The sequence below is a fragment of the Dendropsophus ebraccatus genome, chromosome 7, assembly GCF_027789765.1.
Source record: "Dendropsophus ebraccatus isolate aDenEbr1 chromosome 7, aDenEbr1.pat, whole genome shotgun sequence".
Classification (NCBI taxonomy): domain Eukaryota; kingdom Metazoa; phylum Chordata; class Amphibia; order Anura; family Hylidae; genus Dendropsophus; species Dendropsophus ebraccatus.
In genome coordinates this window covers 122360952-122380388 of record NC_091460.1, presented here as the reverse complement: position 1 = coordinate 122380388, position 19437 = coordinate 122360952, and the positions used below count along the sequence as shown (strand labels likewise).

General features: G+C 40.3%; 1 protein-coding gene across 2 annotated transcripts in view; it reads right to left on the bottom strand.

Annotated features, from left to right (window-relative positions):
- Nucleotides 1-3624: 3624 nt before the first annotated feature.
- Nucleotides 3625-19437, bottom strand: part of BMPR1B (bone morphogenetic protein receptor type 1B) — a 316599-nt gene continuing 300786 nt past the window's right edge. For both annotated transcript variants that reach the window (XM_069978340.1, XM_069978342.1), the window contains 4 exons: nucleotides 13836-14133; nucleotides 5842-6017; nucleotides 5408-5538; nucleotides 3625-4065 (listed from right to left, as the gene is read on the bottom strand). In XM_069978340.1, coding sequence (XP_069834441.1) covers nucleotides 3940-4065; nucleotides 5408-5538; nucleotides 5842-6017; nucleotides 13836-14133 — 731 coding nt within the window. In that variant the 3' untranslated portion in view covers nucleotides 3625-3939. The remainder of the gene's footprint in view (nucleotides 4066-5407; nucleotides 5539-5841; nucleotides 6018-13835; nucleotides 14134-19437) is intronic.

The following is a 19437-nucleotide window of genomic DNA, read 5'->3' as shown; positions in this document are numbered from 1 at the left end:
CATTTTACTCTTCTAAACAGGTGATTCCAGCAGTCTTAAGGTTGGATAACCCCTTTAAGAGTTAGGGTATGTCCACACTCCTGAATCCTGGCGGATCACCCACCGCAGATTCCGCAGCTTGTCGCCTCTGCTGGTGCCATAGGCTTCATTCTATGGTTTGGCAGATTCCACCATCCATCCGAAGAATGAGTAGGTTTGTTCTTCTGGCGGACAGCGGAATCTGCCAAACCACAGAATGAAGTCTATGAGACCAGCATAGATGCGCACTGTCGTCAGTGGGGACAAGCTGCGGAATCTGTGGCGGGTGATCCACCGGAATTCCGTAGTGTGGACATACCCTTAGGTTTATTTCATGCTACTTTAGCAGTATCTATCACATGTATAGTTTGGGGTTGAGGCATACCTATGACAGATGCCAGTTAGCACGGGGTCCTATGGTAATAAAAAAAAAAAAATCTATCTATCTATCAGCTACTGTAAGTATCTACTTGCTATTTAATGCTTGTTCCAGGTCAAGAACCTGTTGGCTGGCACTTGTTTATTCCGAGTGTGCTGCTTATATCCTCAGTATACACACACACAGACAGTGTGTATAGCTGAGTGTAAGTGCAGGCACATTATAGTAGTAGTGTGTATAGCTGAGTGTAAGTGCAGGCACATTATAGCAGGAATGGAGAGGACAGGAAACATAAAGGCTGACAGAGACTGCAGGCGGCATGAAGGAATGAGCAGGGCAGATGTGGGCACAGTATAGCAGCACTCTCTGTCCATGGAGAGAGGGGTTACAGCTATGAAGAGATTTACTCCACAGACCTGTCCCCTCACACAAGCCTCAGCCTGAAGTGGATCTGCTATGATTTAGAAGGTGAGGGAGACTTCTTGGGTCAGAGTACAGTGCTGTAGACCTCGCTTTGCAGACCATACCCCTCCCCCCCTCCCCCTCCCACCCAGTACAGGGAGCTCTTAAACCAAAGCAATGCTCTTAAACCAAGTTAAAATTTTGAAAAACTGTTAGCTCTTCTTGCAAAACACTCTTAATCCAAGTTACTCCTAAACCAAGGTACCACTGTATATATATTTATTTAGAGGATCCAGCTCAATAGAATAAGGCATGAGGTCCTCACTATTCTATCCAGCAAACCCCATCAACACACTTGTCCAATATAAAGCCCAAAATGCTTTTGTCCTCCTTTAAATATATGGGGGTCTATGGATCCATTTAATGTACTGTAACCTGTCCAGTGTTTGTGCATTGGCTGGACACCGGCTTAGCGCAGTGTGAAACCAGCCTTATTTTGGAACAAGACTTTCCAAGGTTCTACTTACTTGCTGTATCCACCATAAGTAACTAATAGCCGATCACTTAGCTAAATACACAATGCTTAACAATGAGATTCACTGGTAAAATTAAATTACATTAATCTTTAAGACTAATGTATTTTAAAATACATTAAAAACTTAAGAAACTACGAAGCAAGACTAACCCTTAAAAACCTATAATGAATCCACCAGATACCTAACACCGTATATGTGTGTATATGTACAGCACATAAACCAGTGTGGGTCATGGAGTGAAGATATGCTTTTATCAGTTTTAACTGGAACCCTGGAGGCTAAAAGCATCATCTAAAGTCCAGAATTGATTGTCTGGCTTCTCAAACTTTACTATTATTGTCATTTACAACCACAGTAGTTATCCCGGATGATTTAGAGCTTCGTTCCAGGTAACCCTTTCTCTTCACTTTAATGGATCGCAATGACTTTTCTGACAGAAGCAATGATCTTCAAGATCTATTGGACAGGCACCGACATCAAAATGCTCATTATTTTTAATATTAGCCAGCATGGGTATTGGCATGTGCATTGATATTCCTGGTTATAAATATATATCAGTGCATTGGCTTGGTCTGTGGAGGAGGAAAATCACGTAATGAGCCGTGTGACCCTGCAGAAGGCGATGACGCAAGTGCAGCTGCATTAACTATAATCATTGTCCATGTTTCTCTATGTACCGATGAATAAATGGGGACCACAAGGATCTCTGAGAGGTTGTACATATTCTTTTGCATGTCTGGTCCAGTGTGTTATCATCTAGAACGAAAGAAACCCACTAAAAAGGTAGAGATTAGTAGTCAAATATTATTCTTAGGATAGTAAAAATTTACAGGACAAGTTACTAAGTGCCCTGTATAAATGTGGACGTAGTCAATGATTATATATGCTTGAAGAAATTAGCCTTAAGAGTATTCTGGTCTTAAAATTTATAAAATATATACAGGATCAAGAGCCCTCACGTCAACTTACCGAAAAAGCATAGTAAAGCACTTGCCTTAAAGGAAAAGTCTGGCGAAACTGTTTATTAAAGTATTGTATTGCCCCTCAAAGTTATGCAAATCACCAATATACACTTATTACGGGAAATGCTTAATAAGGTCCTTTTATACTCTGCACTTACTACTGCATCAAGGCCTCACTTCCTGGATAACATGGTGATGTCACTTCCTGGATAAAATGCTGATGTCCCTTCCTGGATAAAATGGTGATGTCACGACCTGACTCCCAGAGCTGTGCGGGCTGTGGCTGCTGGAGAGGATGATGGCAGGGGGACACTGAGGGAAACAGGGCACTGGGGGGACACCAAGCATCCCTCTGCCATCATCCTCTCCAGCAGCCACAGCTCGCACAGCTCTGGGAGTCGGGTTGTGACATTATCATGTTATCTAGGAAGTGACATCACCATGTTATCAAGGAAGTGACATCACCATGTTATCAAGGAAGTGACATCACCATGTTATCAAGGAAGTGACATCACCATGTTATCAAGGAAGTGACATCACCATGTTATCAAGGAAGTGAAGCCTTGATGCAGTAGTAAGTGCAGGGAAAAAAGCACTTTATAAGCATTTCCCATGTCTTTCTTTCCTGTCTTTATTACATGAAGCAATAGTCTGCTGAATCGGCCTGATTATCACTTGGGGCAGATTTATCAAACATGGTGTAAAGCGAAACTGGCTCAGTTGCCCATAGCAACCAATCAGATTCCACCTTTCATTCCTCACAGACTCTTTGGAAAATGAAAGGTGGAATCTGATTGGTTGCTAGGGGCTACTGAGCCAGTTTAACTTTACACCATGATTGTTAAATCTCCCCCTTAATGCTACACTGTTTACTTAAAGGGGTTGTCTGGTGTAGCAAAAAGTATTCTTAGGCTGGATAACCCCTTGAACTCCCATTATAGTCAATGGAAGTTCCGTAAAATATTTAAAATAACGGCTACTGTTTTTAGCTTCCCAACCTCCTGTGGCTGCTGCAAGCAGGCTGGGAGGGGCCCAGGGTTCCCTATTGTTAGGACAGATGCAGATTAATTTTCATTTGCTGGTCTTATATCAAGCCCTGTCCCCGTTCACTTTACTAAGAGGCCACTCTTCCTCCTCGCCTTGCCACGAACCCTGTTCCTCCATTCCGCGCGCCCATCAGGTGAATGGCGCTTGTGGCTGGCGTACACTGAAGAAAAGAGTAAAATATGTTGCTTAGTCTTCACTTTAGAAATGGCCATAAATTTTGAAATTGAAGTGCTGACAATCTTTGTCCTTTTATCGTGACATTAGATATACACATACCAAATTTTAGTTTATATCAGTTTTTATTACCAGAAGATTAAAGAAATCTGTCAAACATTAAAAATGTATTTGCTTTCACGGAAAGCAACATGCTAATTCTTTCATCACTGAAGCCAGGCTTCCTGTGTACACCATCCTGAGTCATGGAAATCTACAGACTGTCCAGACTGTCATTGTCAAGTCCCCATCGGTCACGACATTTGTGGTGTTGGAGGTAAACGCAGATGTTCAATGGGCACAAATGCGTTTTTTCTTATAAGGTTTTCAGTCACAGAAAATAAGTCCACTTTCTTGGGTATTCTCGTAGTCACGTGTCAAGTCAAAGCTTGATGTCTTGAGACTCTGACATTTTGGCTAGGGTCTTCTTTACACGTAGAGCCGTAAGGCGGGAAGCTGGGTTGTGGGCCCAACACTCTGTCATCAGTTTTCCCATCTGTCTCAGGCACTGTGGACAGAAAACAGGGATCAATATGGTAAGATAGTACTTGTGGGATGATCTAGACATTGGAATCAATCTTTCATGAAAGCGAAAGTTATTCAGGACTTCTAGTATCACCCTTACTGCAAGGCTGGCCACACACACGTTTTTGTCCGTTTTACTGCTGCCTTTTTGGACGGTTATAATTTTAGCATCAAAACACATTTTTCCGCTTCAAAATGATGGCCAAAAAAGATGCAGTGGGAAGACCAATGTATCATCTATATATTTTTTTCTTTACTGAATCTGTTTCTATTGTCTGAGTCTATTTTTTTTTTATATTTTATAAATTACGAGGGCAGCCATCTTGCCTGAGCTAGAATATTTTAGCAGCGTTTAGAAATATGCTCTACAGCAGGCCACTTGGACCATAGGCCACAATAGACGACCTACTGTATCCAATTCAGATGAAAAAGAAAAGATTTATTTTAAAATATAGACAGTAAAATGGAAAATTAAGGGAAAAAAAACCCAAATTCTTAAAAATATGTTAATATTCAAAACCTGATTTTAACAATAGGTTTTACCTTTAAAAGAGAAGTCCGGCAAGGAACTAAAAAATCCTTACGGCCTTACTGTTCCTGGAGCCCACTCTAGGTATGCCACGACCTACGTTCCACATCACCAAAGGGTAGGATTAAGTCCGCTCAGCCAATCAGTGACTGCAGCAATGTCCCACCCCAGTCACTGACTGGCTGAGCAGGGCATCCAATAGCCAGGTCAAGACATAGCCGGCTGGATGCTCAGAAGACAGCCAACAGGGTCCAGGAGCGAGAAGCGGGGGCCGGGGCAGGTTATTATAACTTGCTTTTTATTTTTTAGTTCCCCGCTGGACTTCTCCTTTAAGTATAAAAGAATAGATAATATGTTAAAAGATTAACATAAACCCTAAGTACAGGATAGGGAATAGATATCACATTCCCAGAACAGAGGCTGCCCTCACAATTTGTAAAAACAGAATCCCCTTACACTTATCCCTATCCTGTGGATTAGCTGATTTAACTCAGAATACCACTTTAGGGTTCTGCGCTAGTTTGGAGTATATAGAGTTGGACAAAGAACAGGGATAACATGAAATAAATCTACTGTCCTCTATTTGTTCATTGAAAAAGTACAATACCACCATAAGCGCTGTGCAAGACATCCTAATTCCCAGTGAAGTTTATACAACTAGTCGATTTATAGGGGTGCCGCAATATTCCTTACTCATTGGAGTATATATTAATAACATTGTATGAGAAAATGTAGATTGTATAATATAACAAAACAAATCACGTCAAATCTAGATTTCATCTTCCCCCTCCCATACCTCATCACTGCTCCATCTGTTCGGAAATGAGGGTCGCAACCTCCGGATACAGACAATTTCCCTCATGTCTTCATAAGACGGGTCGGTTGGTACAACATCATGATAGGGCAGCTGGTATTCCTCCAATATACCTGGAAAAAAAAAAAACATTATGAAATGGTATTTTGTTTTTCGACTTTCCCTTGGCTTATTTCTACAAGGAGTCAAGCTGAGGGAAGAATTTATATTCTGCCATAAGGAAAATACACTGTTTATCTGTCCTTGCCAAATGCTCATTATAGAGTTTTCTTCCTACGGACACAAATCATTGGGTATAGATTTGCAAGCTCACAGTTATCAGAAATGGAGCGGCAAAGAGTTCAGTAAAGCTCTGTTGTTTACTGCATTTGCATGTATAAAAGATAAGGGTGAGATAATGATATTGATTCGGTTACCTCCAGATATGCATCTTCTAGCAACTTCCCAGAGGATGAGTCCGAAGCTGTACATGTCTGCCATTATATAGGACTGGAAGTGGTTCCTGTTTAAGCTCTCGTCAAGAACCTCAGGTGGCATATAGCGTTTGGTGCCAACTCTAGTATTAGGGGGGATGTCAACCTCGTTGGTATCACTGAAATGGAAAATACAGAATGAATAAAAAGCAGACTGCAATGTGCCGCCGTGCCACTTGAGCACACATGGCCTCCTTAAAGGGAAAGTGTCACCTAAATTTTCTTTTACTGATTAGAATCAGATACTAAAAATTGTCCTTTTATTCTAATCGTTTTTTTATATTCTGACTTTTTTTACTTCTCATTTTGTGCATTGTAATGGGGGATGCCATATTGCTCTTAACAGCATTTAGTGACATGCTTTACAGCAAGACTCATGGACATAGACAACAATACACAGATTCTGTCCACCTTTAGATTGATGTGAAACATTACTGAGCATGCTCTGTGGCCTTTGAAGAGGTCATCGCACATGGAGATGCTATTTTCTCCACTGTAAACTGCTGTCACATGTCGCTGCAATGCTGTAAAGATCACTTTACAGCAGCCTCTTGCTCTCACCACAGACACAACAGGAAGTCTCAGCTTAGTTTAAGCCCCAGTGGTGAGAATGAAAACAGCAAGATTTCAGGATTATTTAATAATATAGAGAGAAGATGCAAAATTAGAAAGAATGTCATCAAAAATTCTTAAAAACTCTGTTTAACATAAACACATTATTTAAACAGTAAGTCATTTTTTGATAACATGTTCCCTTTAAAAGCTGATCATCGGAGGTGCAGTCACTCTGCATAACCCATTAGTTTTGATCTCAGAAAACCTCTTTAATGGTGCGTTCACACCTACAGGATCTGCAGCTGATTTTCTGCAGCAGATTTCATTTAAATAACTGAACACAGCATAAAATCTGCTGCAGATCTGCTGCAGATCCTGTAGGTGTGAACGCACCCTAACAGTAGAGTTTCAATATGACACATGGAATAGAATCTTTTTACTCAGTATGTTACATTTCTATCTACTACTATGCTTTATGCAATACTTGAAAACAACATCTAGAAGCAATGATACACAACTTCCTGCAGGACATACAGCAGTTGATAAGTACTGGAAGAATTGAGATTTTTAAATAGAAGTAGATTATAAATCTATATAACTTTCTGCCACCCGTTGGATTGAAGTACCCCTTTAACTGCTCATTTTAGCTGCAAGAGTGCCTCATATAATATGGCAGATATGTGACATACCCTGCTGCTCTGCAGGTTTTCAAGTTGCAAACAAATTGGTATTCACACAGTTCACCAGTTTATTCTTTTTATTACATATACTGCACATATGTTTCTGCCAATGCGGGGCTAAGGGAAACCGGAAGTCCTTTGATAATAAAAGGTATGTTTACACTGAGGACTAGGCAGGGAATTTCAAGCAGAATCCATGTGATTAATTGTTTAATTGGATTATTGGTATGTTGTTAACACAGCAGAATTTCCGTGCAGAATTTTCCGCCACGGATCCGCTTTCCACCTCAAGAATTGACATGTGAGTTCTGGATATATTCCGCTAAAGGAATCCGGTAGAAGTCAATGGGGCTTGAATTCTGCTTGAATCCCACTCAAATTCTGCTCCTATTCTGCCAGAGGTGAATAGGTGAGGAATTTAAAGCAGAAAACTCTTTAATTCCTCGCCAAGGGTAAATGCACACTATGGAAATCACGCAGATAATTTGCTGTGGATTCCATTGCTCGACCCCCACTCACACGAACCCCCCCCCCCCCCCCCCCCCCCCCGCGCAGGTCCATAGGCTTGGTTCTATGCGCAGGCAGATTGTCATGCCAATTCTTTGGGCTGATTTCTGTAGTGTGCACATACCCCTATTCCTCAGTGTGCACATACCCTAACCCTGAGACCTTATAACTGATCAGCTGTAAGCTGAAGGAGGACTTCCCTATAGCACCACCATGAGGAAAAACAGAGTATTACATTACATAGATATACTGGATCCTCCGGAGACAAAGCTTAGGCTAATATCCTGGGGTCCCCAACTGGAGACCTCTCAACCCATCTATTAATTCACAAATATATATATATATATATATATATATAATTTATTATGAAAAAGTTTTCTCTGAGCCAGACAGAAATTACACACTATTTTACCATTCACGCTTATTTTTAGCTGTCCGTCTGCGGTGAATGACTAAACATTATAAAGTGCCTCGGAATCCTATGGCTGGAGCTATATTATGCCGCGGGTATTATATTCATACAGGACGTTTGTGTGGGTGTATGCAATCAGCCTAAACAGAAATCAATTACTGTCAGAATCAGAGCTCCATTGGCCTGCCAGTGCCGAAACGTGAGGAATAACAATAGTTTCTCTCTCTTGTTCCAGTGTGAACCAGGAGCACAGTGGGGAGACTTCCTTCCCCCAGGCTAGATTTAAGTATTGAAATGCGCAGCCACAATTAGACATAGAGCTCGGTGGGTATCAGCTCCTTCTCTGACATTGCATTAGCATCTGACTAAACCCCAACGACAGTTATAACAATGAAATCTTTACGGAACACAGGAACAGATTTCTTCTCCCGAACTCTAAACTATACTTTGATGTAAAAGAAAGGAGGCGCCCCCCCCCCCCCACTCACACACCTCGATACCTCCGTATTAGCCTCTAATAAGAGCTTTTGTCTAGGTCGCTTAGTGGAAATGTTGGTCTGAAGCACAATAGGACTGTGTAAATAAAACACAAGCCATTTGCTTCTATTGTCTTTTTATGCTAGCCTTTCTCTTAATGTCAGAGCTGTTTAAGGCGCGAAAACATCTCCTAATACCTATTTCATTAAATTAGATTTTAATGGGATGGAATCACTCGAGGAAAAGGGGGGGGGGGGCATAAATTAGTGTTTGTGTTCCTAAATTAAAAGGAATGTATTTTATAAGCTGTTTTCCTGAAAGCATATCAGCTCAAGTGGACGCGGGATAATAAAAGTAATCTTTATTGAAGGGATTGTATAGAAAATTAGGGCACGTTTCCAGGGGCCAGTAAAATGACGGTGGAATTACCCTTCATTGTTTTCTGTGTTCTGTAGAATACTGACAATTTCCAGCGATATTCTAAGGTACACAGGAATAGTTACCTAGATGAATGCAGTGATGGCCGAGGATCTGTACGTCTATCTGCAACTCTACTGTATATGTCACCAGCTCCCTGCTCCACTGTCTAGTACAGTGGTACCTTGGTTTAAGAGCGTTTTGGTTTAAGAGCTCACAGTTTTTCAAAATTGTGACTTGGTTTAAGAGCATTGCTTTCGTTTAAGAGCTCCCTGCACTGGGTGGGAGCGCGAGTGGGGGAGGGGTATGGTCTGCATAGCGGGGTCTACAGCTCTGTACTCTGACCCAGGAAGTTTCCCTCACCTTCCAAATCATAGCAGATCCACTTCAGGCTGGGGCTTACATCAGGGGACAGGACTCTCCATTCTGTAACCCCTCTCTCCCTGGACAGAGAGTGCTGCATTTATGTGCCCACATCTGCCCTGCTCATTCCTTCATGCTCCCTGCAGTCTCTGTCAGCCCTTGTGTTTCCCATCCTCTCCATTACTGTATAGTAACTTATAATATCACATTCTGTTGTTTCTGAATGTTTGTATCATTAGTTTTACATGTTATTCAGAATAATAAATCATTATTTTTGGGCTGTGGAACCAATTGTCTGCATTTCTATCATTTCTTATGGGAAAATTTGCTTTGGTTTACTTTTGGATTACAAGCGTGGTCCCGGAACGAATTATGCTCGTAATCCAAGGCACCACTGTACTGTGATGGTGAACCCTATAACACGTGTGACAGCACTGTCACGTGTAGGCACGTTCGCTGACGTGCAGCAGCGCGCCGAGAAGGACTTCACAGAGGCCCTGCACAGCCTCAGCTGCGGTGAAATGATGGCGGCCAGGGTCTGGAAGTGCTCCCAGGCCGCCCCCCCCCCCCCCACCGCGTATCCCGCTGCACCTCCCACCCAATGCATGCTTGATGTGAACTCGGCGCTCTCCTGTAATTGGATGCGTTGCGGTGCCACACTCCTGCGCAACCGCCCGACAGCAACGTGTGTCGCCAAGCTCCTGCTTCTCATTGGTGACGAGACCTGCTTCAGCAATTTAGTGAGTATTTGGGGCAGGTGGAGGGGGGAGAGGTAACTGGTGAAGGGATGAGCAGAGGTACTGAGGGTGTGTGCTGGTGAAGGGATGAGGGACGGGGGGGGACTGAAGGTGTATGCTGGTGAAGGAAGGGGGACTGGGGTGTATGAGCTGGTGAAGGGATGAGGGGCCAGGGGGGACTGAAGGTGTATGCTGGTGAAGGATTGAGGGGCCAGGGGGGACCGGGGGTGTATGTGCTGGTGAAGGGATGAGGGGCCAGGGGGGGCTAGGGGTGTGTGTGTTGGTGAAGGGCTGAGGGGCCAGGGGGGAACAGGGGTGTATGCAGGTGAAGGGATGAGGGGTCATTGGGGACTGGAGGTGTGTGTTGGTGAAGCGATGAGGGGCAGGGGGACTGAGGGTGTATGTTGGTGAAGGGATGGAAACTGGGGGTGTATATTTTTGTTATTTAAACCATAAATATTGCAAAATTATGTTGTTGTTTTTTGTTGTTTTTTTTCAAGTGACACACCACCTGAGTTATGGGTTTTTTTTGCCGAATTTTCACACAACAAACTGAAAAGGTTGCCCATCACTGGTCTAGTAGATTAAGGATCTCCTGCAAAACAATGACTCCCAGCATGTTTGGACAGCCAAAGGCTGTTGTGCACTCCAGTATACAGTCTTTATAAAAATATTTATTTTTAATTTTTTATATCACCAACTAATTCTGCAGTACTGTACAGAGATGGGCATTACCCACACATGGCCCTCCCCCCAAAAATGGATGAACATGTTTAACACAAGGTTTTCTAGTGCCTGGAAACACATCTCTCAGCAGATCATGGGAAAATATTAATTGTGTTGTCTAACTTAATAAAAAAATGGCTGGTTCTTTGGATTGTGAATTAAAAAAAAAATAGCTATATGCTCCTTTAGTCCTAGCCAATTGGCTTTATCCTCAAAGCTGCAGTAATGCCATGCCCATACATCCATATTCTCTATATCCTCTATAATCGGTTATAGCCTTATACTGGACACAAGATGTTTTTAAATCACCTGGTATCAGAAAGTTATACAGATTTATAAATCACTTTTATTTAAAAATCTCAAGTCTTCCAATACTTATCAGCTGCTGTATGTCCTGCAAGAAGTGGTGTATTCTTTCCAGTCTGACATAGTGCTCTCTGCTGCCACCTCTGTCCATGTCAGAAACTGTCCAGAGTAGTAGCAAATTGCAAATTCCCATAGCAAACCTGGTGGCAGCAGAGAGCACTGTGTTGGACTGGAAAGAATTTTACAATTTCACTAGATTGTTGTATGGAAAACTTATGACCAGGAGGTGCAAAAAAACAATTTTTTAATATAGATCCAGAATTGTTATCAGCTAAATGTTTGGTAGAAAGAAACATTGAAAATCTTTAATTCCCCAGCACAGAATTCCTCAATTTTCCACCTCACAAAGGGGTATTCAGGTTAAGTGTAGACGAATGGCTTAAAGGGGTTTTCCAGGATTAGCAAAAAAAAAAAAAAACATAGTAGCATTCTTGCAGAAACGGCACCACCCTTGACTTCAATATAAATGTGGTATAGCTGATCTGTTCCCTGAAGTAAATGTAGATAACTTATAATACCACATACAACCTAAAAACAGGTGTGGCGCTGTTTAAGGAAGACAGCTTTGTTTTGTTTTTTTCTCATCCTAGATAACCTCTGTCAGCAAGTTAATGCTGTCCCATCTAAGGGTAGCATAAGGTAGTGACAGAGAAGCTGAACAGAATAATGCTTCACTTACATTGTTCTGAGCAGCAGATTCGGAAATATTCTCCTGATTAACATGGACAATAAATACTCCTCTCCATTATGTGCATGAGCTCAGTAGTCCTCAATATTTATGAGAAGTGGAAAACTCCTCCCACCAGCTGCTGATTGGCAGTTATCTATCCATGCTGTGTATAGGCAGTCAACTGTCAATCAGCAGCTGGAGGGCGGGGGGGGAGGGGGTGGCAAGAATCCTATTCTCCTGCATATTAGGAGAATGATGTAAGTAATACACTGATCTGTCCTCCTCTAATTGAAAAAAAGTAAATTTTGACTTTCAGTTTCAGAATCAGTTTAGCAAACATACTTAATAGAGCTTTGCCACCATATAAACAGGAAAGAGGATTTCCATATGATAAAGGGTAAGTTTCCGATCACTGTGGGTCTGACTGTTGAGGCGCCCATAATCTTGAGTATAGGACTACTGAAGCTTCTGCCTAAATAGAGCAGCCGTGCACATATTTAACCGTTGGTCCATTCACTGTCTATGGGAGTGCCAAAGATAGCCGAGTACAGGGCTTACCATCTTCAGACTCGCTGTGACCACACACTTATAAGTGGCTATAGTGACAAAACCCTATTAATTGTCCCACTAGTGTTAGCAACCCCAAACCTCCAGGGATATAAGATACTAACCAGTAACCTATCACTGACCACCATGGATAATAGACATTCATATTAACCTCTTTATCATCCTAGATCACCAGAGATATTGCTCATAATTGTGTAATACATGGAACCAAGGGTGCTCTTACCATAAATAAATGCTATAAAGGTAATAATAATAATGCTTAAAGTGTCACTGTTGTTTCATTTTTTTTTTTTTTTGGGGAGAAATCAATAGTCCAGGTGATTTTAAGAAACTTTGTAATTGGGTTTATTAGGCAAATATGCCATCATCTGCATTCAACAAGACTTTCCCCAGGTCCCCCCTTTCTCCCATTTACTGCTCATTATCAGGAAATCTCAACTCTTTTACATCAGTTGAGTCCTATCTGTTCTATGGAGAGAGGAGGGGGGAGGAGTGAGATTAGTCACCGACAGAGAGCAGAGAACAAAGGATTACACAGCGGGACCTGTGTGAAAGCCGTCATTCAGTGGTCAGAGAGGTAAGTGCTGACTTCAGAGGAGATAACCCGTTGATGTAGCTGTAAATTAACTCTTTGTTGTCCTGGTTTGGGACCTCATCTCCCTTCACCCCTCCCTTCTCCATAAGAGAACCATGGAGACAGGGGGGAGAGCTTCAAACTGCTTTTTCATGATAGAAATGCATTTTTCAGCTAATAAACCCAATTACAAAATTTCTTGGCTGTACTATTGATTTCTGCAAAAAAAAAAAAAAAATTAAACGACAGTGAAACTTTAATAATAATAATAATAATAATAATAATAATAATTAGAAGAAGAAAAAGAAGAAGGCATAAAACTCCCATTATAAATAGAAGAATCTGGCTTCCCGATCACCTCCACCCATACATACAGGGACGGTTTCCTAGGAAGCCAGTTGACCTATCAGTATATTTTTGGACGTCTGTGCTTTGGAAAGTAGCTGTCATACAGAAAGGTTATTATTAACTTCATAGTTCACCTCTCAGGAAGACTTGATTTATAGGCCTCTCTGACCCCAGTATTGATCAGTAAATGCAAACAATATGGCCTGGCCCCTTCACTATGGATTATTTAAGCAGTTGGGTCATGAATAAATAACTGTACATATGTTGTGTAACTGCTGTTAATTCTTCTGCTGTCTGGCTGGATTTCCGCTCCTTGAGCATGCTTGGATTATAAAGTCTTTTCTATTCAGCCATTTAACTTTTCAGTCATCTACATGTGAATGTTCACAATGGTGTACACATTATGTAGTGGAGGAGGAGGAGGAGGAGGTGGAGGATGAGAAGACAGAACAAGAGGGAGTTCAAAGACATTGGCCATGCTTCAGTGAACCAGCAAATAACATATTATGTACTAACCTAATTATCTTATATTACTAACCTAATGAATTTTACTGCCAATCCCAGGTCTGCTATACAGCACGTTCCATTTTTCTTCACCAATATGTTCTTGCTTTTAAGGTCCCGGTGGGCTATTGCTGGCTTCCCTTTAGTCCCAAATATCTCAGTATGCAGGTGGCAGAGCCCGCTGACAGATGAGTACGCCAGCTTCAGCATGGCTTTAGTATCGAGTGTGGTCGACTTAAGGTAGTCGTAGAGGGAGCCGTTCTCATGGTAATCTGTTATCAGGTAGAGCTGTGTCCAGGATCCTGTTCCTTTAATATCAGCAGCAATGAATCCTAAAGGAGAAGGGGGTATAAAAGTAAGTTCACATTGGATTCTAAATTATAGATTCAGCGCCTACAGACGTAATCATTAATCTATAATATTGCTTATTAATGCAACCGCACAACTGATCTGTAATAAATCTGGAATAAACTTTAGGCTGGGTTCATGTTACTTTTTGGGTATGCTTGACTGGTATATATATAAATAAATATATATATATATATATATATATATATATATATATATATATATATATATATATATAAATGTATTATTTTTTTTAATTATAAGAAAATATATACATTTCTTTTTTATTCGGATATGTTAGACTGGTGTGTGTATATATATATATATATATATATATATATATATATATATATATATATATGTTGTTTTTTTTATTTCATTTATTTTTGGTGTATTCAAAAGTGTAGTCAGCTACGTTTTCTGTATGCAATTTTTAAAAAAGCATGCGTTGCAATGCATAGTTCTTCAATGTAAAGCGATGATGAACGAAAAATATGAAAGCACATACATGGAAACACAGAGTGAACTCTTATATCCATACTCCTATTACCATCTTATACAGAGTCATCCTGTATAGATATGAGCTAAATATGACTGTTGTAAAATAGGGAATTCAGTGAAAAAAAAAAAAAAAATATATATATATATATATTTATATATCTCAGTAAAAAATAGAATGTATTTTTATTGTGTTACAAGTTTCAACCAATGCTGCAGACTGCAAAACGACCAGGACCAGAATGTGAATTATAAGAAGGAAAATGCTGCCATCTACTGGAAATATTAGATTACAGCACCCTATTATTTCAGTGTGCTTGTGACCCTAGCAAGACCTGGAAAGATATTCAAATTAAACCAATAAATGTATACATTATCACATCCACACAGTATCTCACTAGGTCAGGCTTACATTTGTCATTCAGAGTAAAATATTCCCCTATAGGGAAAAATTAAACTATTGTGATTTTACTATTGATACTCTTCTCTCCTGATATACAAATGTCTTAACGTCTTCATTTTCTTCAATTTAATTAAATAAAATATTCAATTTGTGATTTTACAAATTTACTTCAATATAACGGCATGCTTGAAAAACCCTATCAGCCTGCAAACCACATCACAACCACTGGGTGGCCATGTTGTATATTGCATATAGACATAAAGCACATACATGCTGGGACAGCACAGGAAGGGGGTGGTTAGCTGCTGTGGCAAGGGGGGCTATGAGAGTGGTGCTCCATGACCACGGGCCCCCTTACCGCCTGGGCCCCGTAGCAGTTGCGTGGTCTGCCATCATGGCAGCTACGCCACTGCTTTGTACATCTTTTCTAAAAGCCACATCTATCCTATGGAAAATGCATTTCTTCAATCCCTCCATGTGCTGAACCTAGTCTGGCCCACCTAGGCGAGGGTCTGATCTCTCTGGACTGTTCATTTCTCCAGTTCTTCCCTCTTGTATATAGTTTTTCATATGTATAAAAATAAATCTCATAAATCAATTAAACAGTCTGTCGGGAATCCATTCCTCTTACTTTATTCATTACACATGTAAATAGACAGAATCCCTACAGCGCCTGTCTACAGAAACCTTGAATACTTGTGTTATGAATAATACGCTGAAGTGTTCAAAAGCTATTTGACAATTTCTTTCTTTTTTCCTGAAGTCAATGTCTTTCAGTACAAAGGAGGGAACCCAGAAAGTCCTTGCTTTGCAGTGAATTAGGAACACAGGCAGACATAGCTGCATCGCATGTATTAAGGATTTAAGGGGGTGGATTCGCTTTGACAACCTTTACTTGCTCGGCTGATGTTCTGCATAGAAATGTGCTGTATATAGATCCTTGTAATGAAATATACAGAAGAAAAGTAAAGAGAGTAAGAAGACATTACAGCACTCTCAAAATTTTGAATATTGATAGGGCACTGTCTACTATTAAAGGGGAGATCTGGAAGGGAAAAAAAAGGGTTAAATCCACTGTTCTAAAAAGTTCAATAAGTTTCTAATTAACATTAGGTTCTGTAGGCCCATAGTAAGCTGAGTATAAAACTGAGCTTCAACCCTAGCTCTCTGCTGCCCCCTGTCTTGGGGTTAGTTTTACTACAACATAACCTAAGCTTGTCACATCTATTTCACCACTATTTCAGCAATGCTGCATAGCGATCCCTGTTGTGTATAGCAAGGGGCCATCGGTGTGTGTAGCAAGGCGTCAGCATGTAGCAGCAGGGGATTGGTGTGTGTAGCAGAGGATCGGTGCAGGGGATTACTGTGTTTGCTGCAGGAATCGGCATGTAGCAGTGCTGGAATAATAGTGATGCTGCTGGAGAGCAGACACCAACAGAGAGGGTAGTAGACAGCATGTGTCAAGCCTCTAAGCACTACTGAGTCGCTAGCAGTATGACTATGGGCATAAAAGTATGTTAAACAGCTTTATAACTTTTTAAAGAAATTTTCTGGAGTACCCTTTTGTGCTTTTGCCCTATCATATACAATACATGGGTATAAGTGTGTGAACTGTGTCCCTGTGCACACAGCTAGGTCCATAGAGACAGACTGTATGGTGATTGCCCAGCTCTGTCACTGTAAAGCACCCTTGGGGTAAACAGGACCTCTAGGTCACAGGTGTCAAACTGCGGCCCTCAAGCTGTTTCAAAACTACAATTCCCATCATGCCTGGACAGCCAAAGCAAGCATGATGGGAATTGTAGTTGGAGGGCCTGAGTTTGAATATCAATGTCTGACCTAACAAATGTTTTTATGAACCATGTTTTTATTTTTTATTCTCTCTTAACCCTTTTAGGATCAAGCCTATTTTTGTCCTCATTCTATGTGTTTATTGTGTTTTTCTTAGATAAGAACTTAGATATAACATGCATATGAGGTACTTATTTAGCATAGTGTAGGATACATTTGAATTTGAAATGATTATCTAATGTGTATGGTGATTGCTTTATATGGTTTATGGAAATGTTAGCCTGTAAGTATGCTCATGGCTTGAGTTAACTTTCACCTATTTAAAACCTATTTATGCATATTTTAAAAAGTAGCATTTTTTTTATAAATCTTGCATACAAGATACAAGATATGCTTAAAAGTGATGAGCATTTGTGGGGAGTGTACTGATGACAATAGTCACACATTTCATCTCCTTAATGTCAGCTCAGTGTCCTGTAAAATCTGGTCACCACAAAAAAAAAACTGACTTTATAATTTTTGTTATATACTTATTGGAGACTTGAAGTCTCTTATTTTGTATCTTTTATGGTTTTTTGTTACATCTGTAGCTTGCAGGGACCAATATGCAGAGCAACAATGTAATCCCTCCACTATAGAAAGAACCGAAATTGGTCTGGGTTTTTGCTTGATTTTGTTGTGGTGAAAGATCACATTACTCTGGTTGACATTTCCGAGTGTGTGAAACATAAGCTTGTCAAGATGAGCGATTAGCCTGGAAGGACGGAAGAATAATCCTCACTTTGTCCATATGTCATATCATGCACCACATATGGTTGTGGTCTGTATTAAACTGCCAGCCTGTCCAAATGGCTCTATGATTGCAAAAACCATGTGCTATGCCCAGCATATGAATGGCAAGGAGGACGGGCCGGCACATTTTAATATGAGTTTATCTCTTACTATATATCTACTATTACTATATATCTCTAACAGTTACTTGCTGCAGCTGATGGACAGAAAACTTTATTAAATCATCCAATAACATTCAAATTAGAATGGTATAAATGCTAGACCTTGGTCCTGAGCCTAATAGCATTGTCACTGACTATGTTAATAATCTGCAAACATCTTATTTCCTATACAGTTTAGGATAGGTGTGAGAAGAAACAGATGTCTGCACAATAACTGCAGACATTACTGTGTAGCAGGTGTAGATATACATGAAATATATCAGACTTTGTGGGACTCATCGATCATCAATGAATATTTCTTATATCATATGCACCTGCTTCTTACAGGGATTATCCAGTGCTACAGAAACATGGCTAATTTCCCCCCTCTCTTGTCTCCAGATTGGGAGGGGTTTCAAACTCAGTTCCATTGAAGTAAATGGAGCTTAATTGCAAACCACACCTGAACTGGAGACAAGAGAGGGGGGAAAGTGGTCATGTTTTGTAGGCTTTCTGTGAATGTATTTCTTTTAAAGGCTAAGCTTGCATTTTACCATGTTCTGTTTAACACGATTTACTATTGAGTCTAAAATGTATATATAATCTGTTTTTTTACCCAGCCAAATAGGACTAATTTACAAACTATTCATAAATTTGTGAATAGAATATTCTCAGAATATTCTGCAAAAATTGTGCAAACATATTTACCTGGTACTGACTAGATGTAGGAGTGAACCAGTTTGTGCAACTTTTAAAAAAATTGCAAATTATAAATTTGGAGCAAACCCCGGATTATGCAATTTTATGGGTTAAAAAAGGCAGATAAAAGACAAGTCACATCTAAAAAATATTCGTCGGTTGAATACTGTTCATGAATAGAAATTTGACAAAAAAAATGGTCGAAAAATCCAACTATTTACCTAAAAATAGGCGCAAAGCCCTTGATAAATGCCCTCCTATATATTGAAAATGCTATGAAAAATTGATGAATTTAAAAAGTTGCTGATTAGATATTAGTAATTGGACAGATATGTGAGAGAGGGCAAGAAGGAGTAGTAAGAGAAATAGTTGGTTGGTTGGTTGATACGGTAGTCAGTACACAGTCACATATGAGAGCTATATAGTTAATAGACAGTAATAATCAGCAGGATTTCCAAGCAACTCAATACAGTCCAATAACTTTATTGAAGCTTCACATAAAAATTCACAACAATTGGCTTCTTAAGTGTTTCAATCCTACTTGATCTTAATCATGCTATGATAAGGATCAAGTACGATTGAAACGCATAAGCAGCCTATATTTGTGGATTTTATGTGAAGCTTCAATAAAGTTTGTGGACTGTATTGAGTTGCTTGAAATCCTTTGCATCTACTACTGCGGTGAACTCACACTGCTTGAAAATGGCGGTGGAAGACTGCCGAAACGTTGCATTGTAACCTGATTGCTGTGTTGCACGTATATGAATTTTGAATATTCACTTAATCTATTTTGGAGTTCCGGGATATATCTATTGGTCTGGAATCTACATGGTCCATGGTGCGGCTAAACATAGACTGTAGATAGATAGAAGAGGTATAAAGGAAATGAGGAATTGTTGGATGGTGTTTTGAAGAGATGAGAAAATCTCAAACTTCCTTGGGTCCGTCCAAAACCGAGAGTGTGA